Below are 23547 nucleotides of genomic sequence, written 5' to 3' on the forward strand. Positions count from 1 at the left end.
GACCAGTTAAAATGATTGTTTCTTGTGAAGCACATTTGTGTTAACAATACAATAATATGTTGACTGGCTGCTACTATTTTGAGCCCAAGTTGTAACACCTTATTTGTCCCTTTTTACCTGATGTCGCACATTATCTGACTTCACTCTACAGTATAAGTCAATCTCTACAATTAAGACACTTTCCCGTTTTGTTCTACAACATACATCAGTAAATACCCTATTTGAGAATTTCGAAGCTTCTATGTGTCTTAAAAAAGGCGGTTGCTAACAAGTGATGCAAGAGACGCAGGCTTTAAACTCTGTGTGGGTGTGAACCCTTACAAAGTCGTTGAGGTCACATGTGAGTCGTTGACCCACCCGGCCATCATGTGTGTGGTCAGGGTTAGATGGGTCCAGGTGTGAATGGGTGTTAAGCTTAACACTCAGAGCTGTGTTCTGGGTCTGCCCCAGGGACTCCTACCAGGTGGACGTGCCTAGAAATCCTCTCACAGGAGGCATCCAAGAGGCATCCTGATCAGATGCCCAAACCACCCCACCTGGCTCTGTTTGATTTAAAGGAGCAGCGGCTCCACTCCAAGCTCCTTCTGAGAGGCCGTTTACACGTACACGGTGATTTTGATAAACGGAGACATCTTCCTTCGTTTGTGCCCTTCGTTTACACGCAAACGGAGATTTCTCCTCTGAAAACGAGTCTTTCTAAAAACTCCGGCCAGAGTGGAGATTTTGGAAAACTCCGGTTGCGCGTTTGCACGTAAACTGAGATAAACGCAGATGAACGGAGTTATAGGCAGCCCACGTCACAGTATGCGCTGGAACTTGTGCCTGTGTAAAAAGTGCGACCTATGTTGCTATGGTGACAATGGATACATGGAAGGCTTGAGCTTCTCGTTACACTGCCACCTACAAGTTTGGCATGCTCTTGTGTATATATACACGGGTAAGTGTAAACGAAGATCTTTTTGAAAACGGAGACGGTGAAATGTCCGTTTATGAAAATAGCCGGCAACGTGTAAACGGCCTCTCAATGTCAGAGCTCCTCACCCTATCTCTACGGCTGAGCCCAGCCACCCTCCGGACGTCCCACAAATGCTTGATCTGATTGAAATCTGGGGAATTTCAAGGACAGGTTGAAACTTTGAGCTCTTTGAAGTGTGTTGCGGTGGTAGTTTTGGAGAGTGTGGTTCTGTTGGCTAGTTTATGGTAGCACCACTCCACTGAGCCAACAGTCCTTCCAACTTAGTCACATACATAGTCTTTATCAGTGTTGAATCTCAGATGTGCTCCATTCTTGGCTCCTCTGCTTGTTTTCCGAACAACATATACTACATTTCTTGTGAAATTTGCGGTGCTGCGTTTGACTCAGCCAGTCCTTGCAAGTTACATGACACATGGACATATTGTTCTAATAGGGGGATTCCTGTTTAACTGGGAATATTTCCACAGGATACTGGGAAAAAAAAATTCCAGTAGGATAGATAATAAAGCTGAGGATCAGGAAGGGGAAGGTTTACAGTGCTAGGTATGTGTGTGTGTGTGTGTGGCGGGAGGGGGGGGGGGGAGGGGGGGGGGGGGGGGGGTTCTTAAGAATGGAGCCCGTGGACAACACAAACACAGTCACTCACATCACATGCCCCCTCGTTCCCATGGCAACACATGCAGCCGTATCGTCATGTGAGGCATTTGCTGCAAATCTTTTTGCGCCCTTGGCTGCATTTGAATAATTTTCCACAACACTGAGAGGCTTGTATTGAGGTCCAGTCACTGAATTTGAGCTAGCATTACACTCAATAGCGACACAGTCTGAGGTGCAGTTGTTATCTCTTATGAGAACTTGCCCTGACTTTCTTCTTTCACTTCTTAACATCACTTCTGCCCTGAGTTATCTCACACACAGGTTTTATTGTGAGTCACAGCTGCCTGTCCGATCCGGCAAACTTGGCCTCCAGAGGTTAAAATAACTTGAACACATTTGTTTTTGCTTTGCTTGCAGATCAAATCGCTTTATCCTTGAACTGCGTGTGCAGGCACATTTGAGGAATGATTGTGAGAGAGGACTGAGGGGCACAAAACGGGCAAAACCAAATAAGAACATAAAGTACCTTAATACCCGCCCCAACACAATGTAGCATATCAGAAGTTTGACGCATCCCTGTCTCACTTTTGTGATCATAGAATCACTCAAGTCTGAGCAACTTTTGTTTCCTGCTGCGTCAAGGCACACCTTGGCTTACGTCTTTGTTCAGAGGGGGTTCAGACCCAACAGGAGGGATTTGTCCTGACTGGCCTGAGTTTATGAAATTGACAAAAAGAGGTCCAAGAATCCACAAAGCAGCCACAACACGGCGTCACTTACAGGAAAATGACACATTTAAATGAATTCTGCCTCAGTTTGGATATGAACAAGTCTCTTGTTAAAGAGAGACAGACTGTGAGGACAATTACATCACAGGAAACATTCTTGGAAGATGATTAAGTGAAAAGCCCAGCTCACTATGACAGTTCTGATTTCACTGGTATGTGAGCAGCTGTAAGCCAGACACTCTGATCCACTAAGAGTCACCAAACTCCAAACATCGTCACCTGATCGCATTATCCATTGAAGGGTTGATGCTCTGACCTCCTGCCATGAGACACTGCTGGCTGTGTTTGTACATTCTGGTGTTACAACCCCAAATCACAGTTTAATGGCGGATTTTCCCTTTAATGGTTAAACCATCCAAAGGTCTTTAGGGAAACTGCGGCTGCTTTGGCCTTGCAGAGTTAAGAGTTGTTTGGTTTTAACAAGTTAGTGTTTACTCTGCTGAAAAGACTGACACGGAGGTCATTGTCTTGGTAGCTAATGGACAAGAACCTTATTAACACACATGCACAAAACAAGCAAAATCTAAGAGATTAAAAATACAGTTTTTTTTCTTAGTGATGTGTTTTTTTGTCAAAAGATTTTTTTATTCCTTTGCATCAAATGCAGCCATGACTTGGCTTTTAAATTACATAGTATATGCCAGATCATGCTGTCATCAGGTCTGCAGAACAGATGTGATACAACAGCAGCGGGTTCTGTCCCCACATGCCAATTTAGGATTTACAAATAGCCATGTCGGGCGCTGTTGTAGAGGAAATTAAAGCAAAGCAGGAGGGGTTTAAAAGGGATGGCCGAGCAGTCAACAGCAGAGGTGAAGGGCCTCGATGTTAGACTGATAGCAAAGGTGAAGGTTCATCTGGGTTCCTGAATCTCATTCCACACAATATGTTGCCCGCCTTCAAATACTTTAAATAGCATGAAACAATTGGCCAACAAACAAAAGTACAAAGTTTATTGATTCTTAAGTTTATTTACTTTATTAATCCCCTGAGGGGAAATTCAATGTTTTCACTCTTGCTTGTCAATTACACACAGGTCTGAAAGACACACACATGCACAAACAGGACCTATACATGCACAGAGTGGAGAGATGTCAGAGTGAGGGGGCTGCCCTTGGTCAGGCGCCCCAAGCGGTTGGGGGGTTCGGTGCCTTGCTCAAGGGCACCTTGGCAGTGCCCAGGAGGTGAACTGGCACCTCTCCAGCCACCAGTCCACGCTCCATATTTGGTCCGGACGGGGACTCGAACAGGCGACCCTCCGGTTCCCAACCCAAGTCCCTATGGACTGAGCTACTGCCGCCCCAACCACTGTCTTTCTCTGACAGCACAAGGCCAAACACCATAACTGCATGCTGTATTTGCATCTTTGTATAACCTCAAGTCATGTTTCACGTCAGGAATTTAGTCCTTGCAGATGCCCACACTAAAAAAGCCATTACACACAAACACTGTGGAACACTGGCCTTCTCTTATTCTCCTGTAACAATGTAGATTCTGCTGTACAGTCAGTGTTTGTGATATTTGACACGTTTTATTGGAGGAGACAAATGCACACTCTAAATATTGAGGGGGACGTGTCCCCTGCGTCCCCTCTGAAATCTACACCTGTGGTTTCATATGTTGAAACTTAACGTTTGTTTACATTTCTTTTTTTCTGTTGTGATTTGCTGTAAGGTTTTGGCACAAAACCCCTTGATTACAGTTAGAAAAACATCATGTTTTGGCTGGAAATGTTCCAAAGTCACATTAAAAATCACCCACTTATGTGGATCTCGAGCATGTTCTGTGGCTTGGCAGCCGTCTTACCTAGATGTTACGCCATGCACGATCCCCTCCTCCACCTGATGACAAACTCAGCTCATATACATGTAATCTCAACTACGTCATACATATGAAATGTAAATGGAACATTACTTTGGAGAAACGTACAATGCCAAAAGACCACAAGTTTGAAATCGAAAAACATCTGGAGATGTCATTCTGCAGTTACACCTCCACAACACAAGCGGGCGGTGGAGGTTTCTATCAAGCGGCTGTAGAGTGTAGTTGATTCAAAACACACTTAAAACACACATTAAACACACATTAAACATGGCTTAATAGAGACAGTTTCAAACACAAGTACACAAATCAGCTTCACTATAACTCGCAGCATTCACAGACAAACACTTGTCTTTATCTGGACACATTTCCCCACAAATACAACATGCTAACGTTATTAGCACAAGCCTATGGCATTTTACATTGTATAAATTAGCCTCGCAGCTAGCAGACTTCTCTCTACTCATATGAAACCAGGGACAACAGCAACATTTAAAAAGGTAATGTTAGAAAATTCAGCTCCATTACAACTCACAAGGTTCACTGACAAAACTGTCGTACACTAAACATGTTTTCCACGCAAACATAACATGCTAACGTTATTAGCACAAGCCTATGGTAGGGATGCACCGAAATGAAAATTTGTGGCCGAAGCCGAAGCCGAATAATATTAAACGCTTGGCCGAATACCGAATATCGTTGTTTAGTTTTTCATTAGTTTTTGCAGATGAACCCCCTCCAGATTAGTGTTGTCACGGTACCAAAATTGGATCCCACTGTACAATACCAGTGAAAGTATCACGGTTCTGAGTAGTATCACGATACCACAGCAAAAATGAGGCAGATGTGCCTTTTGTCATTTACAAAAAGATAAATCACTTTTCTATTATAGGCTACATCAATGATATTTCAATGGAATAAATTACTTATTGACTTATTCATACTTCAAAAACAGCATCAATCAGTGATTAACATAGGGGGGATCAAAATAAAATAAATAAATAAAATAAGAATCAACCAGCCACCCTCCTCCCCTGACACATCCCTTCATAAGTAAAGAACAGTCCCTAAAGTGCGGTGAGGTTTGTGGGCCGTGAAAGGCTCGTTTCTCCTCTGACACGTCACATACCTGTATTCGGCTGGCTTGGCTGTTCAGGTACTTCTGGGCAGTCATGACGCCAAGAAGAGGATATTATTGGAGCCAACTTCTCCGTCGCCGGTAATGTTAAGCCGATGGCCGCCGTATTTGACAGGAATACATTACTGTCTGTGTCTGTGACCCCCGTTCAACCCACAATCGGTGGGATTCGCCTTTCGTTTCTGCTGCTGGTTGAAATCTGTAGGCTGCTCGCACAGCGTGTTGAATGATTTAAGCCTATTTTGCTCGCTCAAAACTATTTTCAGTTGCAAATGCGCGTGCGGTGACAGACGGATCGCCACACTGCCGACATTTTACTCCGCGCGTCACGGCACACTGTTTGATTGTGTTATCAAAACACGCCGCTATTATTCGGCCTTGCTTTTAACTTATTCCAACGAATACCGAATGTGTGTTTTTTTTGCAACATTCGGCCGAATATATTCGGTTACCGAATATTCTGTGCATCCCTAGCCTATGGCATTTTACATTGTATAAATTAGCCTAGCAGCTAGCAGACTTTTCCTCTACTCATGTAAAACCAGAGACAACAGCAACATTTAACAAAGGCAACGTGACAAAATTTGGTTCCATTACAACTCACAAGGTTCACCGACAAAACAACTGTCTTATACTAAACATGTTTTCCAAACAAATACAACATGCTAACATTATTAGCACAAGCCTATGGCATTTAACATTGTATAAATTAGCCTAGCAACGAGCAGAGATTTCCTCTACTCCTATGAAGCCAGGATAAATCACACACAAGACTTAAAATGCTATTTTAGTGGAGGCTTTATTGTCTTCACAATTTATCTGTGAAATTAAAGTAAATAAAAGCTTTGTTTCCACTGAGGGAAATGGTTTCAGTTTATCAGACCTCTGTAGCTCGCACCTCAAAAAGCTACATTAGCCGCTGTTAGCATAACACCAGGACGGTTGGCAGTCAGGTTGCATTATGGCTATTGTAGTAGCTAGAGTTTCACAAGGAAGAATGTGAGTATAAAAATAATATATCTATATATATATATATCTGACTCTGACACACTGATTTTCAGCATCATAAGCCTGATAATGTTACAGGAATGCATCAGTTTTAAATTCATCAAAAGACCGCTGACAGCAAAGTTAGACGGGAGGTTTAAAAAAACATTTATTGTTATTTTCACGTTAATTGTGTAGAGGCATGTACTTCATTCACAAAATAGGAACAGTAAAATTAATCAGACAAGAAAAATATATATGTAGTCTTTTTCTTACATTATCAATATATATATACACACATTGTAAAATAGGACATTGTAACAAAAAGAAACCAAAGTGTAGCAATAAGCAAGTTATGATAGGCTACATCTGCAGTGTGAATACAGATGCAAAATGTTTATACAGTCTTTAAAAAAATTAAATGAAATTAGACTCAATTTTTTTAAATCCTTTCTCTGTTTTCACAGCAGTTTTTATGGCTTCATTTATAAAGTTGAGACAGACCAGAGTAAAGCTTATTTAAAGGAACACTTCACCCCCCAAATGACCATTTGTATATCAATTACTCTCCCCGTGTTACACTGAATTCATATAGAAAACTTGGTTTTTCTCACATGCCTCTTTGGTGAACGAAGAATCCAAAAACAGGCAATGGGGATTGGTGTTAAACAACAGCAAAACTGTATTAAAACATCTGTTTACAACCTCTCAAACAACTTGTGCAGTGCAATCCAGGTTTTAATCATTCGGTCGTGTGCTTGGTACTTCCAAAACACATGTATTTTCACTAAAATATTACGAACACATCCGCGTAAAAAGTCTAGTAGCTTGCCCGAGCTGTTTATGCAAGGTGTTTTCAACAGTAACGTTTTCGTTAAAATGCATATGTTTGGAAGTACTGAGCATACAACTTGATAAATGAGACTTGGATTATGCTTGAGCGGTGTTAAGAGTTTGTGAACAGATGTTTTGATATAGTTTTGCTGTTGTTAAACGTGGACCCCTTTGACATCAATTCATCAAGAACTTTCTCTGTTTTTGGATTCTTCATTCGTCGTAGAGGAATGAGAGAAAGCCAGGTTTTCTTCACGAATTCAGCGTAACTTGTGTGATTAAATGAAATACAAATGATCATTTTGGGGGTGAAGTATTCCTTTTAAATATGACGCACCTAGCAATAATTGAAAAAACCCCACAGTCTGTTTTAACACCATCACCATAATCCCCGTTATCATGGTAAAACACTTTTTTTTTTTTTATTACACAAGTTAGGCGCCATGCTTTTGAGCATTAGTCAGATGTTATGTATGTACACAGACATGTAAAAATCTCATGGCTGCACAGAAGCATTTCTCCCAAGACAACAATATTACAAAAGAACACTCAATTAAGCATTACAAAATACACACGCGCACTTTAGTCTCTAGGCCAAAAGCCTGGAGAGATAATATAGGCAATTTGTAAAACGACGAGACGACAGGTCCAATGTTTCAGTCAGTGGCTGTAAGTGATGAGGGGAACAAACCAGGCTCCTTAAAGATGACAAAGAAATATTTTTGTCTTTTTTTATGTTGTTTTTTTTTTAACTAAATGTTTAAAGTGTGAGGTTTAAAAAAGATCTACACATGATCAGAACCTTGGCTTGGATCGCGATCTCTGACCGTAATTTAATCTGCTAAAGATTAAACCACAGTGTGATTCTGATACTCAGCCACCATGAACAAATGTCCTCCAATCACTGCTTTGTAAAGAGTACTTATAAATACACTCGGGCTCAAAAGATCAAACATGATTGGAAGGACAAAACGTAAACATAAAGTCCAAAGAGCGGGCTGTTTTTAACGCTCCCATCATTCGATCAGATCCCCCCCACACTGTCCCGTCTGTGGTACATTCAGCACAATGATTACCGAGAAACACACAGTACGACACCACTAGCTCACTCAGCACGATAGAAACAGCTGTAAACTTTTACATCACCAGAGTCGGGTGGGATCTAGTTAGTAGGAGGCTCTTCCAGCGACAGTCAGGGATGTGATCAGACAGACACGAGTGATGACAGACATCATTTGCTGGGTCTCCCTCCGATGTGAGTCGGAAGGTTGCATAATAAATAACAAAATTCCTTGGTAAAAGAACTTAATCCTGAACAGCTGTTATTTGGTTATACTGACGAAACTGTCCAGTTTTTAACAGATATGCATGTGTGTGTCCTGAAATCTAATTAAGATACAGATTTTGTTCGACCCTCTGAGTCATTGTCACATCCCAGGTGTTCAACACTGACACAATAAAACAGTTTAACACAAACTGAGGCTCCTTTAACAGTTCAAGGTCACAACACTGAGCTGACCCCAGGTACATACAGAGTAGACGAAGTGAGAAGAAGCTGTAGTCGACACCTGTTTCACATTAGATCAGATGGTTCAATTCACTTTCATTCCAAATGAAATCCTAGATGAGTTGTTACAGGAAAAAAAAAATGCATATTATTTGCATGTTGTGAGAAGATTTAATTCTGAAGAAGGCTGCACCTGCAAATTAGACTGAAAGTGAATTGAGCCCTGAGCCACATGTTGATAAAGTTCAGAAAGACCTCCATCTGAATGAGGGCAGATAACAGGAGCTGTGTCGCCACCTGCCGGCCAGCACTGGTATTGCAAGGACATCATGACCCGCTACGGGCAAGAGGGACAGACAAACCTTGTAGAAAATATTGCGCCACACAGATTGGTTAATAGAATTTGGTCATGATGATATTGGCCAGTGAGGTTTAGATAAAGCTAGGATGCTGTAAACACTTCAGGTTCAGAGGTCAGAGCTCCTGACAGGTCAGCCCTTATTTGGCAATGAGTATTGGTGTCTTAGTAAAGGCTGAAGCACTGAGCTGTAGAAAAAACAGGCGGTAGACATTGCGGGCTGCGAATCACCGGTCAGCATACTTACATATGACTATAAAAAGAACAGGAAGTAACGGACGCTGCACATTGTTTGAAACGCATCTCCCAGATCAGACTGTTCGTTAGTAAGCAGCAACACAGGTTGGCCACGAAAACACATCAAGCCGATTCTTTTAGTTGTTAGTAGACTGCCACTTCAACTGTTACACACATTCACACACAAACAATATGCTATAAATCACATGATCATCCAACATCCATTATACCTGGGATGCTTTTTGGATATGATTTAAGAAAAAAAAAAAAAAAAAAAAAGCAGCATGTTGTTTGATGGACGTTGATAATCTACAAAGTGCAAATGTGCCACCTTGTGCTCTGATATCCAAGTCGCCATCCAAAACCTGGCAACAGTCTTCCCTGTTGTGCACTGGGTCCAGTCCGCTGAACCGTGCAGAAGAGTCCTCTGTGAGATAGTCCAGGTTTTTGGTGGGAAACATCCATCTCAAGTTGCGGATCACAGATGCGCTCCAACATTATGTGTTAAAAATAAATGACAAAAAAAACCTATCACGCAGTTAAACTGATCCATCTCCTCGGGATGTACTGCCTTCCTAAAAACATAAATGTTCAAACAAATACTTCTCCAGCTTGTCCCCAACTCTTCACTGCAGCTTTGCGACTATACAATGAGTCCAAGTGCACCCAGGAAGCTTTTGGCACCAAAAAGTTCTCTCATTAAACACCAAAAGTAGCTCATATTCCTTCCAGGATTCTTGATTTTTTTTTTCATCAGCGATAAATGCTCCACTTGTGAGAAAAACAAAACAGCACGAGGAAATATGTATACAGCTGAATGTATGAGTGTTAGCATGTGTGTGTGTGTGTGTGTGTGTGTGTGTGAGGAGGAACTATCACATGTCCTGTGGGGGCAGGCGTGAGATTTGCTTCTGACACTGCATGCCAAGATGCCAGTGCCATAGATGCATTACTGTGCTGTGATGGGCCAAAAAAAATAAAAAATAAATAAAAAAAAAGCATTTCCATAGTTACTGTGAATGGGTCTGTGGGGATGGGGTTGCGCTGGGAGACTGTTGCCACAGTGACAAACATAACTGTTGCGTTGCTTAAGGCATCGTATTAGATGACTGAGGAGTTTCTCCTGTGGAAGAGAAGAAACAAAAATGATTAGATACATGACTGCTGATTACACTTTATATTTACATAACTGTGCAACTGACTGAGAAGGCGGAGCTGCTTTATGTTCTGTGGCTCTGATTGGGTGATTTACTGATTGACAGTTGTTCCACCAATCGTTGGTTGGTTGATTTGTTGATGGATTTGTTGATGCGTAGTCTGTTGTGTGCGTAAAAGAAAATTAAGCAATGAATGGTCTTTCTATTTTTGGTTAGAAATGGAGAGATCAATAACAATTATGGAAGTACAGGGCACGCAGTAGCTTCGTGGGTAGACCAGGTGTCCCATATACAAGAGGCAATGTCATGCTGCAGGGGCCATGGATTCGAGTCCAACCTGTGGCCCTTTGCTGCGTGTCATCCCGTCTCTCTCTCCCCCTTTCACACTGAATACTGTCCTATCAATTAAAGAACAGTTTCTAATTGCTGTCGTTAATGCTGTCTTTATGTCCTTATGCTGTCTTTGTCCTGTGAATTTTATCCTTTTGTTGGTTTCAAAACATCCTGCCAAAGGACTGCAGTTGGAAATCAGCCAGCTGGCTAACACGCTGATTAATGTGCGTTGTCCTTAGACATAAAATAAATGAAATTAAATGGTGTGCGTGTAACCTTAACGGGGTTGTAAGCGAAATTCAGAGTGCATTAGTTATCTCAACAAGGCTCTAAACATGACAACAACACAGAGAAGGAGTGTGACTTCATTCTCTGCACAGGACATCATTACTGCAATATATCTTTGCATAGCAAACAGTGGATTACTGTTACATTAATGCTCTGAATGTTGCAGACAGAACCTTTAATTTGGAGTTAAATATCATAACTTTGTTAAATGTTATCACCCACCCATTTCCTTGTCATGCTAGGCCAAAGAGCCATGATAGATCAATTCAATGTTATATATAACTTGGATTATGGTAGCTACAGTCGACCACTTCTTTGCTATATTTTCATCACTTTGGCTGCAAAGTTCATTTTGTTACAAAGGGATACAATGATGATGATTCTTCCTTGCACACCTTAAATATATGTCAACTATAAAGAAAGAGTGCCAAGGTGTCTGTCAGTATCAGACACTTAAATTTAATGGTTTAAAAACTTTCTTAAGGTAATTTCTGGTCAAATTTAAGACAGATTAAAAATCATCTTTCTCTTATTCAAGCACTGCAGGTGAATATAAATATGTGCTCCTGTTCAGAGGAAGATTTAATGTAGGAATAAGGTTATTAGAGTAAGTTAGGTTAATCTACATAAAGTAAAAAGGCAGTATTAGGTTCAGAGGTAGGTTTAACGATTTGTAACATCAGACATGTAGACTTTGACATGAATTATTTTGACAAAAAGAAATTAAAAGACAGATAAATTACATTAACCCTTTGAAACCTGGAGTAACATCACTTTTCTTGTGCTGCTTTCAGACGCCTTTTGCAAGTATTTAAACCTATGAACCTTGAGCACATTGGGGCGATTTCTTTCAAAGGTCAATGAGAAACTTGGTAAGAAATGTCTAACAAGTTGAAGAAAAAAACAACAACAAAAAAACGGGAAAATGAAAAAAGCTTGGAAAAAAATATACAAATATATATATATATATATTTATAATCTTTATTAATACATATTTTAAATTATGGTACAGAATTATTTGAATTTTAAAGCATTTCTTCCAGGTCATTTCCTTGTTTGTTTGTTTTTAACTTTCTTTTTCTTATAATTTTTTTAAAATTCATTTTTACTACTTTTCTTGTTTGTTTATTTATTTATTTATTATTTTTTTCCAAATTTTTTTGGGTCATTTCTTCTTTCATTGCTCACTGCCTTCTTCTCATGTTTTTGTAAGAAATCAAGCCGATTTGCTCAGGTTTCAAAGGGTTAAATAAAGATTAAATGTTTGTGGAAATTAACCTCACAAATTCAAATTTAAGACTATTTAATGACTTTTAAGGCATGTTTATGAAACTGAGTTTAAGGACTTTTTAGGACCTGCAGACACCCTGAGTTCAAGTGGAAAAGACCAAAGTGTGTGAATCAAGTCCTCGACAAATAACTAATCAGACACCCTGCAGCAATTCAACTTCCCACATCAGCATAGAAAATAACCTTGGGATATTTTTCAGCAGTGACATATGCAAACAAAAAGTCAGACTGTACCCAGACTGACGAAACACACATTTACCTGGTTAGGACTCGCTCTCCAGGGAGATTGTAATAGTTTCACTTTCAGCTGTGAAGCCAAACAGAAAATGTGTTACAGTGACAGATACCAGACGGTGAGCTGTTCATGTTAATTTTGCTGGTGAAACATTACCAACCCTGGTAGAGCTCACCTGATTTGAGGGTGTTATTAGCCTGATGGTCTCCGATGTTGTTGGCATGCTGGTCGTTGCTCAGGAGGTGATCCTGCGACTCGCTGACGGGGCTCACAGGGACATCAGCAGCACTGGAAACATGCCCAACACATAAAAAAGCAAAATGAGCCGGGCATCCACAACTCATTCAAAAACATAAATCCTTTTCAGAGCCATGTGTCAAATGATATATCTTTTATTACACTGTGATTGATCACCTTTTACTGGGCTCAGGCTGCAGGGTCACCGTGGCCTGCTCTACATCAGCGTTGACCAGTCGTGTAGGGAACGTCAGACCATCTCCCTGACTGTTGTGAACAAGCAGGACAGGAGAAAGTCAAGATTAGCAGTCTGCCTGCAGGGCAACAAACTGCAGTTGCAAAACATCTGTCAGACACATTTTTAAATACTTCAATCACAGAATAAATGCTTAGCTTGAATCCAGTATAAGCGCTACAAGAGCCTCTTTATCATGTCTACATTTGTCTCCTTTACCTGGTGAAGATGGGCAGCAGCCAGTACTTCTTCTGGTCTCCAAAGACCTGAGCGATATTCTTTCGGAAACCCAGAGAGAAGCCGTTCTTATCAGAGCCCGTCCTAAAGACTGGTGCTCTAAAAGCCTCTGCAGAGAGGGAGCAACATGGAGAGAGAAGCAAGGACAGAGAACACCCAAGGTCATCAAACAACCGACAGATTAAATTTCAATTGATGAGAAGAAAAGGAGTGGACTGAAGAGAACAATCTGTGTGTGTGTGTGTGTGTGTTTGTGTGTGTGTGAAGTGGTTATCACTTTCACATCTGGAAATTCATTTTCTTGAATGTTACACAGCCCCTCCAGGATGTTGTGACTACAAAAGTAAATGCAAATTCAACCAGTCCCTGTGAATTCTGTGCAACACTGAATTTTTGTCCAATTACTGCATCTTTTCTGCAAATTTGACCAATCATTGTAGTTTCCTGTGAGCTTCGCCAATCACAGGAGTCCCCCACACAACATCACCACTTCCTTGTTTCTGGATGTGAGGATGCAGATGAGCGACATTAACATCTTTTATTTGCCCCCCCCCCCAAAGCAAACACACTGATTGACAAACACTCTTCTACTGCAGAACACACTCTGAGACTGACTGAAACACGTGGACAACAGACAAGACAGATCACCATGACACAGGCTGCTGCATCTTGATCTTTTGCACGTGTGAAAAGAGTGAACCCTGAGTTACATTAAATATGCATGCCTCATGGTAAGAGCTGTAAGAGCCACGTGTGCATGTTTTTATATTTAGTAAAATATACCTGTGTTGATATGACATATCATACAGGTTCTGATGATATTTACACAACCGTTTCTGTATATTTAGAGTAGTGTTTGGTAGTGGACTATACCAAAATTATATTTATATCAACTTAAATTATGTGTTAGAATACAGGCACAAGTTATTTACGCCAGGTGTGGTGCCATAAGGCAGTTTAGTGCTCACGACAAAAGGAGAGTATGGACAACTTGCTGTGCAAACACGACATGAAGTTTGCTTTGGTTTGGATCGTGTCATGCACTGTTGACGTGTAATATCGGGCAATACGTGAGAATATATAGAAACAGGACATTAAGTCGGTAGTAGATTGGAGGAGGTGTAATTTTCGAAGGACTTGGCCTGCTGTTTTGTTTCTTTTTTTGTATTCTCAATAAACCTTGTTCAATCTTTTCCCTGCCTTATGTGAGCACTGTGGATCTGCAGTGAAGGAACAGAAACTCAAGTCAAAACCAAGACGCCTCACAAACTAGTTGTCTTAGGAACTTTGATATGTTGACACAGCCACTATAGTAAGGATAAATCACAAACTATTGCCTTGTCTTGCCTTTGATTTTTAATGAATTATACAAAAAAATCAACTATTTCTTTCTATTCTCACTTGCTTCTCAGGGCTCCAGACTAAGTAGGAGCACTGTAGACTGGAACTGAAAATTTTAGGACCACAAGCAGAAAATTTTTAGGCACACCTTAAATGGTCCTGCAACACAGTTATTCACATTTTTGACAATTTTAACTGTACCATAAACTACATGTAGTCTACTGTATATTAACATTAGACTAATTATTGAAGTAGCATCACAGAGATTTGTGGTCAGTGGGATGTGAGGATTCTTAAAATAACACCTGTACATATGTGAAGCCCTGACAATATCTGACTGATCTTTATTGAACGCTGTGGTCTTGGGTTTTTTTTTTCCTTTAAAAAATATTAACCTTATAGTCAGACACAATTTATCTAGCCTCTGTAGTTGAGGGGACAGGTCGACCTGATGTGATGCTGATCTACATGAGAATTCATGTAAAATGGAGGTTGAACCATGAACAGAAATTACAGCTCACCTGTAAAGAATTTTAGGAAATTAATCTATCATAATTTAAACAATTGGAGACTGAGAAAAAACTGATGTATGAGTCCTGTCCTTATTTACATACATGTCCGTTATTGAGTGTGTGTAGCCTGTTATATAGAGATGTATTGATACATTTTTGTTTAGTCACAAAAAGGCTATACAGGGATTTATGTCTGTCAGCTGCTTGCGGTCTCGCCCTTGCAGACTTAATGTGATGACAGTAAATACGTCACACTACGTGCAACTGAAGTCCACGAGGGCTCAGTCTGCAAGTCCAGAGGGTGGTCGCAGTCGGGAGCCCTGCTTCTGCAGTTTTCATTGCAAAAAAACCCCTGCCTAACACTGCAACAAGCGTCACACTTTTTTTTTTTTTAGAAAAGCCACAGTAAATCAGACATTTACTGAATGTGTGCGTTTGTTACCTATAGTGGACCTGTTCTTCCCCACGAGCCACAGGTGGTAGCTGAAGAGGGACAGAATACTGATGCAGAACATGGCCGCCACAAAAAAGAGAAACAAGACATGGAATTTGGCGTGAGTGTCTGGCAGCTCATTCTGGGGAAGAGACGGGACAAAAGGAGAGCGAGACACAAATCAGTAACAAATTCACATCGAGGATATTTATGGAAAGAAAGACAGAAAGAAGAAGAGAGAGAACGTTAAAAAAAGGGGAGAAAAAAAGCAGAGTAATAAAGAGAAACAAAAACGGCTGTCATGTGAACCACGTCACTGCACGCACATCACGACAAAAACCATGGCAACGATGGTGAGGCACTGCAACACTAAAGGCTTTGGAGGACAGCTGGGGTTACCTTTGGGCAGTTCTCTGCCGATTTCCTCCGGCAAAGCTTTAGTACAAACAGAAACAAGACTTGTTAGCAACACCAGGAGAGAACAGGTGGGAGGGGAGGAAGCACTTAGAGATCAGCGGGCAAACACATGTCAAGGCCAAGTCGGGTGAACGGGGGAAAAAATGAAAGAAAGAGTGGGTGAGTGTACAAAGTGTGCCCAGAAAGGAGAGAACAAAGGGATGAAAGAGGAAGAGATGGGGAGAAACTGAAGTGCAAAAAACGAAAGGAGGTGTTTGCGCCTGCATGAGTGGTGTGACTGATGGTTCTGATAGTGGAGAGGGAGACAGCAAAGAGAGAGATCAGAGAACAATGACCCAGTGTGCGAGAACTGGGGATAACAGACGGGGATACAGAGAGGGGGTCGGAGGGCGAAGGGTGAGAGAGGACAGAGAGAAAAGAAAAAAAAACACAGAGGAGCGGTACAGCTCAGCACCATGCACAACCAACCCAGAGGATGCTCATCCAGGCTCTGACATGCAGCTGAATCTGCATCCTCTGTAGCATCACACACACATTCACATTCAGGGCGCGTTGTTACTCACTGTCCAAAACTTTATGAAATATTGCAGCACGGTGGCTGCAATGAATAAACAGTACACCAGCGAGTAAGCCAGGAAGAGGATGAAAAACTTGTAGTTGGAGAATCCCACACAGTTGTTCACCCTGGAGACAACAGACACGGAGAGGTCAGGTTTGACATCACTTCCTCTGAGTGGAGATCTTATCTACCCGAACTTTGAGGGCTTTGTGTTGCTCTTACACCAGGGCGGTAGTTTGCTTTCTTTAGCACAAAGAGCTCTGCTGCTTCTTGTATTTGGTTAATCAAGGCTTGAGAATAAGATCCATGTGGATAATTAAGTTGTTTTTGAGCAGTTTTGAGCATGTTGAACTAAAATAAAGTATTTGTAACATTAACTATTAGGTCTTTAAAATGAGTAGGGAACGAATGAAAAAAGCCATCAGATCTGACTCCTTATACTCGTTAACCTGCATGAAGCAAGCGAAAAACACTTGTAATACACATATGACTGTACAAGAATAGCAGACATAGCCACTGTGATGTCACCAATTGGTTTATGGACCTAAGTTTTCACTAGGGCTACAACTATTGATCATTTGCCTCATTAACTAATCTATTATTTTCACGATTAATCATTTAAGCTTTAAAATTAATAAAAAATAGTTTAAAATGCTTATAGCAATGTCTGGTGTGTCACGCTGGATGTCAAGGACAGGCCGGAGAACAGGTAAACAGTAGAGAGGAGCATGGAGGCCAGTGAAACATCATGATGGTTACCTCTTTTTATATACCTCTTACTTAGTCTCTCTTGAGCGACGTTTGAGTGCTGCTTGGGCTAAGACAGACAGTATTGTGTTGGCTCGTCATTGAGTCTCGCCAGTAAAGGAGCTAAAATTAGCGTGTTCACCCAGGTGTTGTCTTCCCATCATTGCCGATTGGAGCCGGAGGTGATAAATATCCATGTCGACTGCAGTCATTCGACGCGGGTGTGAATGCCAATTAAAACGTTTCCCATTACATTAAAAAGACAGATGTTAGCGGGTGTTAGCGGGGTTCTTGTGCAGTGGGAAAGGGGCTAAAGAAAAGCAGCTAATTCTCACATTTAAGAAGCTGGAATGAGCTGATGTTTGACATTTTTGATTGATAAATAACCGAAAAACAAATAATTGATTATCAAAATAGTTAGCATTTTTTTTTCTCTTTTGATTGACTAATCAGATTTGATTGGATTTTTTTAGGCCCGAGTAACTCGAGGTGACCATATTTGGACCAATGTAAACGAGTGAGTTATAAAAAAATTCTGCAGCAGCTGTCATGAAGGTGAAAGTTAGCCATAGAGACCAAAACGGTTTTTTGTATCAGGCTGTGAACATGTTTATTGCTGCTGTTAAGTAGGGCTGCCACTAACGATTATTTTCATTGTCAACTAATCTGTCGATTATTTCTTCAATTAGTCGACTAATCATTTCATCGAAAAATGTGTTAAAATGTTGAAAAATGTCAGTCTGTCTCGCCCAAACCCCAAAATTACGTCATCTAATGTCTTGTTTCATACTCACGCCAAAGGGTTTTAGTTCACTGTCACAGGAGTGTGTGAAGCTGCCAATATCTGAACGTAAGAAGCTGCAGTAAGAGTATTGTGGGGTACTTTTATAGTACTTTTCTATGAAAAATTACTCAAACCGATTAGTCGACTACTAAAATAGTCACCGATTATTTTAATAGTCAATTAGTCATCGATTAGTCGACTAATCGTGGCAGCCCTACTGTAAAGTTGGGCATTTTAACATGAGGATCTATGAGGACTTTGGCCATTCAAGGAAACGCAGTTTTTGGCAATTCCGCATTGGCTACATTTTTCAGACCTGGAGGTTGCTGCTTGGTAACACCATAAGTTTTGCCCAGGAAAAGTAAAAACGAAAGGGATTAACATTCAATAGCTTGATGGGCCTGTTGCATTAATGCTTGGCATGAAGTGTCATCCAAACTCAGAGGGGTACAAGTAAGAATAACACGTGAGATGTCATCAATATACAGTATATCTATTTGTTGAGCAGGTCTTACATACCAGGGACAATGGTGGTCCATCTTCAGCACACACCTGCCACACCCAGCAAGAGAGCAAAAAAAAAAGAAAGGACAGATTAAAAAACACAAGAAAAGATCAACATAAAAGCATCAGAGATGAGAGAAAGGGAAAAATATTGTCATTGAATCAAAGCTTGTGTTCAATAAATACTGTTTTCTTACATGTCACAGGCGGAGCAGTGATGACAGCGGTCTGGCTTGATAACTTGACAGCGGTCACAGTAACGGATTGCTGCATCGTGTCAACACAACATCTTGTTATTGAACAGCTCCGACACACATTCACATTTAGACACACACACAGAGACACAGACGTACCTCCGGCTCCTGTGCGGGTATACAGAGGCAGACTGGTTGCGGCTCTCCACAGGATCTCTTGCTGGGACTCTGGCCTCTCTTCCTTCTCATAGCGCTCCTTCTCAGCCTTGGGCAGGCAGAACTGGAGTGAGAGAAGCAGTTTTTTTTAAAAATGTCAGCAGGGGATTAAAGACACGCAGACAGAGTAGGCTTGTTTTGGAGAGTTGAGTTATTGTACCTCTTTGGAGGGGTTGGCAGGCTGAGTGAAGATGGTCTTCCAGTAAGACCATACAAACATGATGAAAGAGAGGTGGAAGAAGATCAAGTAGACAACTGCAGGGGAAGATTAAACAAAACATCACCAGTCAAATATCCTACACCAACAGTGAACACAAGCATTACCATTAAGGAGCTGATATAAGAAACTGCTGCTGTCACTTCGGATGCATCACTGTACATCTACATATTAAATTAATGAGAGAGGAATGCTGAATGAGGAGCCAACATCAGCACTTTGAGAGATCACGTTTTCTGTGCCAGCCTTCTCTTTTTTAGCTAAGTGTACAGAGCATATTTCACTGGACGTCAGAGAGATTATCCCAATACAGGGCAAAGTGGCTTAGTCCTGTAAACTTACATTCACAATGTGATACACAAAAATGACTGTGATTCACCCAAAACACTTACTCTGCTCTCCTATACTGGGGATGGTGACTGTGAGGGGAAAAACAGAGAACAAAAATGTTAGATAAGGAAGACCTTAACAGTGACAGTTATACAGTAACATTAAAATCAGTGGTGATACATCTGATTGTAGGCTTCAGAAATGCTTTACTACGTATCCCCAAAAATTAAACATGGATATCATGTTAATAGTAGGGTGGCATGGTGGCGCTGTGATTAGCATTGTCACCTCACAGCAAAAATCCTGGTTCTAACTCGGGGAGCTCTTCTGTGTTGAGTTTGCATGTTCTCCCTGTGTCAGCGTGGGTTTTCTCCAGGTACTCCAGCTTCCTCCCACAGTCCAAAGACATGCAGGTTAATTGGTGACTCTAAATTGTAGGTGTGAATGTGAGCATGAATGGTTGTCTGTCTCTGTAGCCCTTTTTAAACAGGAACTGTGCAAATTTGCAGGAAAGCCCAGTCAGTCTTTTTTCAGCATTGGCAGTATAAAAACAAAATCGGGGAGTTCGGCAAAATGGCCTGCCTACCTACATTTGTTTATATAGAATGCGCCTTTTTCGGGGCAATGGGGGACATGAGCAAGTTACAAAACGTGTAGCTCAGCGTGTGACGTAATCAGTGATGTGGGAGGGAAGCCGCGGCTGGTCAGTCCTTTAGCAATTCTCTTATAAGTCAGCCCATTCTTCACCGTCCCTGTCATCTGACGGTTAATGGCCTCTTTGTTTGCGAGGGCAAGGAGGGCACACAATTCCTTGTCTCCCCAGTTGCTCATCTTTACAGTGTCTGTCAGGTTTGCGTTTCCCTCTTGCTACTAGCTGCTCGCTAATTCCTGCTATCAGCTGTTTCCTGTTTATCCACTGCCAGTGGGTCTCACATGCAGCGTCATCAACAGCTCCTCCCACAAGTCTTCAACAGCCCCTCCAGTTGCGGAAGGCCGCCTCGGTCTGTTTATACTAAAAGGGTTCCGCCAATATGTCTACCCTACGAGGCAGAAAATTGGACACCTCGGATCAACTCGCCAATACGGCTCTGTGTGTCTAAACGCTCGCAGCTTGCCGGCAAAATAGCCCAACATTCGCTGAAAATCTGGCAGTGTAAAAGGGGCTAGTCCCAAAAGGTGATATTTTAATCAACGAAGGAATCATCTCATGCGCACAAGTAAAAAAAAAAAAAAAAAAACCTTTTCGGGAATTTAGGAGCTCCATATTTCTTCGACGTACAATAACAATAATATTTTTAATTCAGAAAAACAAGATGAAAACTTTCCTTGGAATTCTGAGATAATAATGTCGTCAAAAAAACATAACTTTTTTTCAGTGAATGCATAACGCTTTCATATCTCTTGGTGCTGAAGTATTGTGTCAAACCATCTGATTTATATCACATAAATATAATGGATGCATATAATGTCATGTAAATAACCAGGTGCCTCTGAAGTCAATAATATTTCTTTCCGTTCTCGCTCTGTCTCCGTCTCCAAACGCCATCTAGTTGCCTTTTCACTATCCATTACGTGTAAATGCTCTTTTTGTACGCTTTTGTACAGTTATGGCTCCAGACTGTGGATGCGTTCCAAATTCGCAAACTTTTTCTTTTTACTTTTAGTACGCACTGCAGCTGCCGTTAAAAAGTGCGTACTGTTGCATGGAGCATGCACACACTCCGGACATACTACTTAATCATAACATTAGGCACTGAACTTTGACCCTCTTGCCTTTATATCTGTTACCTTGGAGATAAAACAAACGCCACTCACTGAGTCCCCCTGAGACGAGATCAACCCGGACTTTGCAATGTGTGTAGTTTAACTTTAAGGTTATAACTTCACAGATTGTAGATTTTAACATATTATATTTGCGACATTGAAATTACATCTACAGTTCCCTGTCATTGTTATTTTTATACTTATGTCCTGTTGTTGTTTGTGATATTTCTGGTTATTATCTTCACCTAAACCATCAATACTTCTATTATTACTGTTTGACTGGTCATCAGTTACTTGAATGTGCTGTCATCTGTCATTGCAGGCTCAGGCGATGTGACATATCGTCCACTGTGCAGAGGATTGTGGGTCAGATTAGCCATAAAAGCATGCTGGCTTGCATACTGCAAAATCCGACTGGATGTAGAAGAACATCCTGGTATTTCTGGCATATTGCCTTTGACATACTATGGATTGGGACATACTAAATCTTTTACTGGCACACTATATAATATGGTAGTGTGGATATTGGAAGGCACAGTCTGTCTTCACTTCCCAACACTTGTATTTTGAGTGCATTTGGTTGCCGAAAAACAAAGTCAATGATGAATTTGACTCTTAAAGTTGCTGTTATGATTATTATTTTAAACTGTCGATACCTATTGAATTGATAAAGTTATTGTGAACTCATTTGGCGACGTAATCATGTAGTGAAAATCTCATCTCATCACATCGTCACAGCCCTATTTACATTTTTCCTCAAGTGGACAATGCAATCTCGCCACAAGCTGCATTCACACAACCTTATCTGATCACATCTTATCGTCCATCTTGTGAAGAGACCGATCTCTCAACTAGTGTTTTCTCAGTCAATATTGGACTTTCAGTTTCAAATTTTAGGCCAATGTGGGAGAGAAAAAGTCCATCAAGTGAGAAAAATGGGAAGTGGAACATCAGAAATGGACAAACCCCAAAGTAACTTTCATTATTAATGTTCTTGTCATTTTCCTTCCTTGGAAAAACACTGGATAGTTTTAACTTCTCAGCTAAATATCCTTTAATTAAAACAATCTGCTAAAGATTAATCACAGCTCCTAACTGTGAAGCACGCCCTGGACAAATAAGCTGTAGGGTGGGGATGGAGCACATATGGACTCAAGTTAAGCCACATTCAGACCCTGACACCAGATCTTATCCAGTGGAGGTTTCTGTGATCGTAAAATGAAAAAGTTTGGGAAGTTAAATCAATCAAAGTCAATTTAAGGATTAATGCTCCCCCATTTTCTCTCATCTTAATACCCAAACTCTCAGGGCTAAATCAACACATCCCCCGTGCCAACTAATTACTGGTAGTCTGGGGAAGTATGCATCTGGTCCGCCGGCCAAATACCGTTTAGTTGGCATTTTAATTCTCCATCCAGACTCCATTCAGCTCGACACAAAACAACACACAGGCAGCGATATTAACACCACGGAAGTTTCTCTGTGTCCAAACCACATTCCCCGTTAAAATAAGGCGACGTAAAGCGGTGGCAGCGAGCAGATAATTAGCTGTATCTACATTTGGACAGGCTCGCCAACACCATTGTTGAGCTGCAGTCCATTTACTTCCTCCTGGCCAGCAGCAGCAGCAGCAGCTGTGTGTTTGTGTGGACAGCTCAGTGGAAACACCGGCGGCTTAACGGCTGTAACGAGGCACCGGACGGCGGCAGGACGACTACTTACATATACAAAGCTCCACCACGTAGGCGTAATACGACCAGCAGACGACCAGGGCGATAAAAATCACAGGTATCCATGCTAAGCCCCGTTGACAGCATCTCAGTACGTGTGTGGGCGCCATCTTTCTCCCTCTACTGGGGAAAAGGGAGTGTCGATGTGTGACGTCACCGGAGCAAAATGAGACTAGAGGTCAGAAAATATTTTTGGGGGAGAATTAATTAAAGACTGAAATTAAGCCTGGTCATTACACTCTTCATGCCAAAATAGACTCTCAAATACATGTAATGAGCATTTATGACATATTCTATATTGTGGTGTGTGTATTTTATTGTGCCTTCCATGTTTATACTGTGCATATAGTGTGGTTGTATGATGTTTTGAACTACATATTTTTAATAACATTTTAGGTCTACATGTAAAAGACCAACTAGGTACAAGAGCTGAAAATTAGCAATAGCTATAAACTCAACACATCCGTCCCATACTCTGTATTGGAACTATGTTGCATCAGCCCTTTCAAACAAAATAAAATAAAGTAAGTAAATAAATTAAAAG

General features: G+C 41.1%; 1 protein-coding gene across 2 annotated transcripts; it reads right to left on the minus strand.

The window, feature by feature from the left end:
• Positions 1 to 10250: 10250 nt before the first annotated feature.
• On the minus strand, positions 10251 to 23148 carry zdhhc20b (zDHHC palmitoyltransferase 20b). Of its 2 annotated transcripts, XM_033639102.2 has the most exons (14): positions 22996 to 23148; positions 19572 to 19598; positions 19123 to 19217; positions 18906 to 19026; positions 18750 to 18819; positions 18568 to 18600; positions 16522 to 16642; positions 15941 to 15976; positions 15551 to 15683; positions 13238 to 13364; positions 12961 to 13050; positions 12722 to 12834; positions 12571 to 12618; positions 10251 to 10366 (listed from the first exon to the last, which is right to left on the minus strand). In XM_033639102.2, the coding sequence occupies exons 1-13, from the start codon at positions 23111 to 23113 to the stop codon at positions 12575 to 12577; spliced, it is 1128 nt and encodes a 375-aa protein (XP_033494993.1). In that variant the 5' UTR covers positions 23114 to 23148; the 3' UTR covers positions 10251 to 10366; positions 12571 to 12574. The 2 variants fall into 2 exon arrangements, with proteins under 2 accessions (XP_033494993.1, XP_033494995.1); XM_033639104.2 differs by lacking the exon at positions 15941 to 15976 and having other exon boundaries at positions 22996 to 23135.
• Between the last annotated feature and the right edge of the window lie 399 nt (positions 23149 to 23547).

Source organism: Epinephelus lanceolatus, chromosome 20, assembly GCF_041903045.1.
Source record: "Epinephelus lanceolatus isolate andai-2023 chromosome 20, ASM4190304v1, whole genome shotgun sequence".
NCBI lineage: Eukaryota > Metazoa > Chordata > Actinopteri > Perciformes > Serranidae > Epinephelus > Epinephelus lanceolatus.

Excerpts from the sequence above, each read along its gene's own strand:
- zdhhc20b (XM_033639102.2), bottom strand. The coding sequence starts at position 23,113 with ATGGCGCCCACACACGTACTGAGATGCTGTCAACGGGGCTTAGCATGG. Across the intron at positions 19,218-19,571 it reads CCCCAGTATAGGAGAGCAGA|TTGTCTACTTGATCTTCTTC; the intron begins GTAAGTGTTTTG and ends CTTCCCCTGCAG. Across the intron at positions 15,977-16,521 it reads ATTTCATAAAGTTTTGGACA|CTTTGCCGGAGGAAATCGGC; the intron begins GTGAGTAACAAC and ends TTTGTACTAAAG.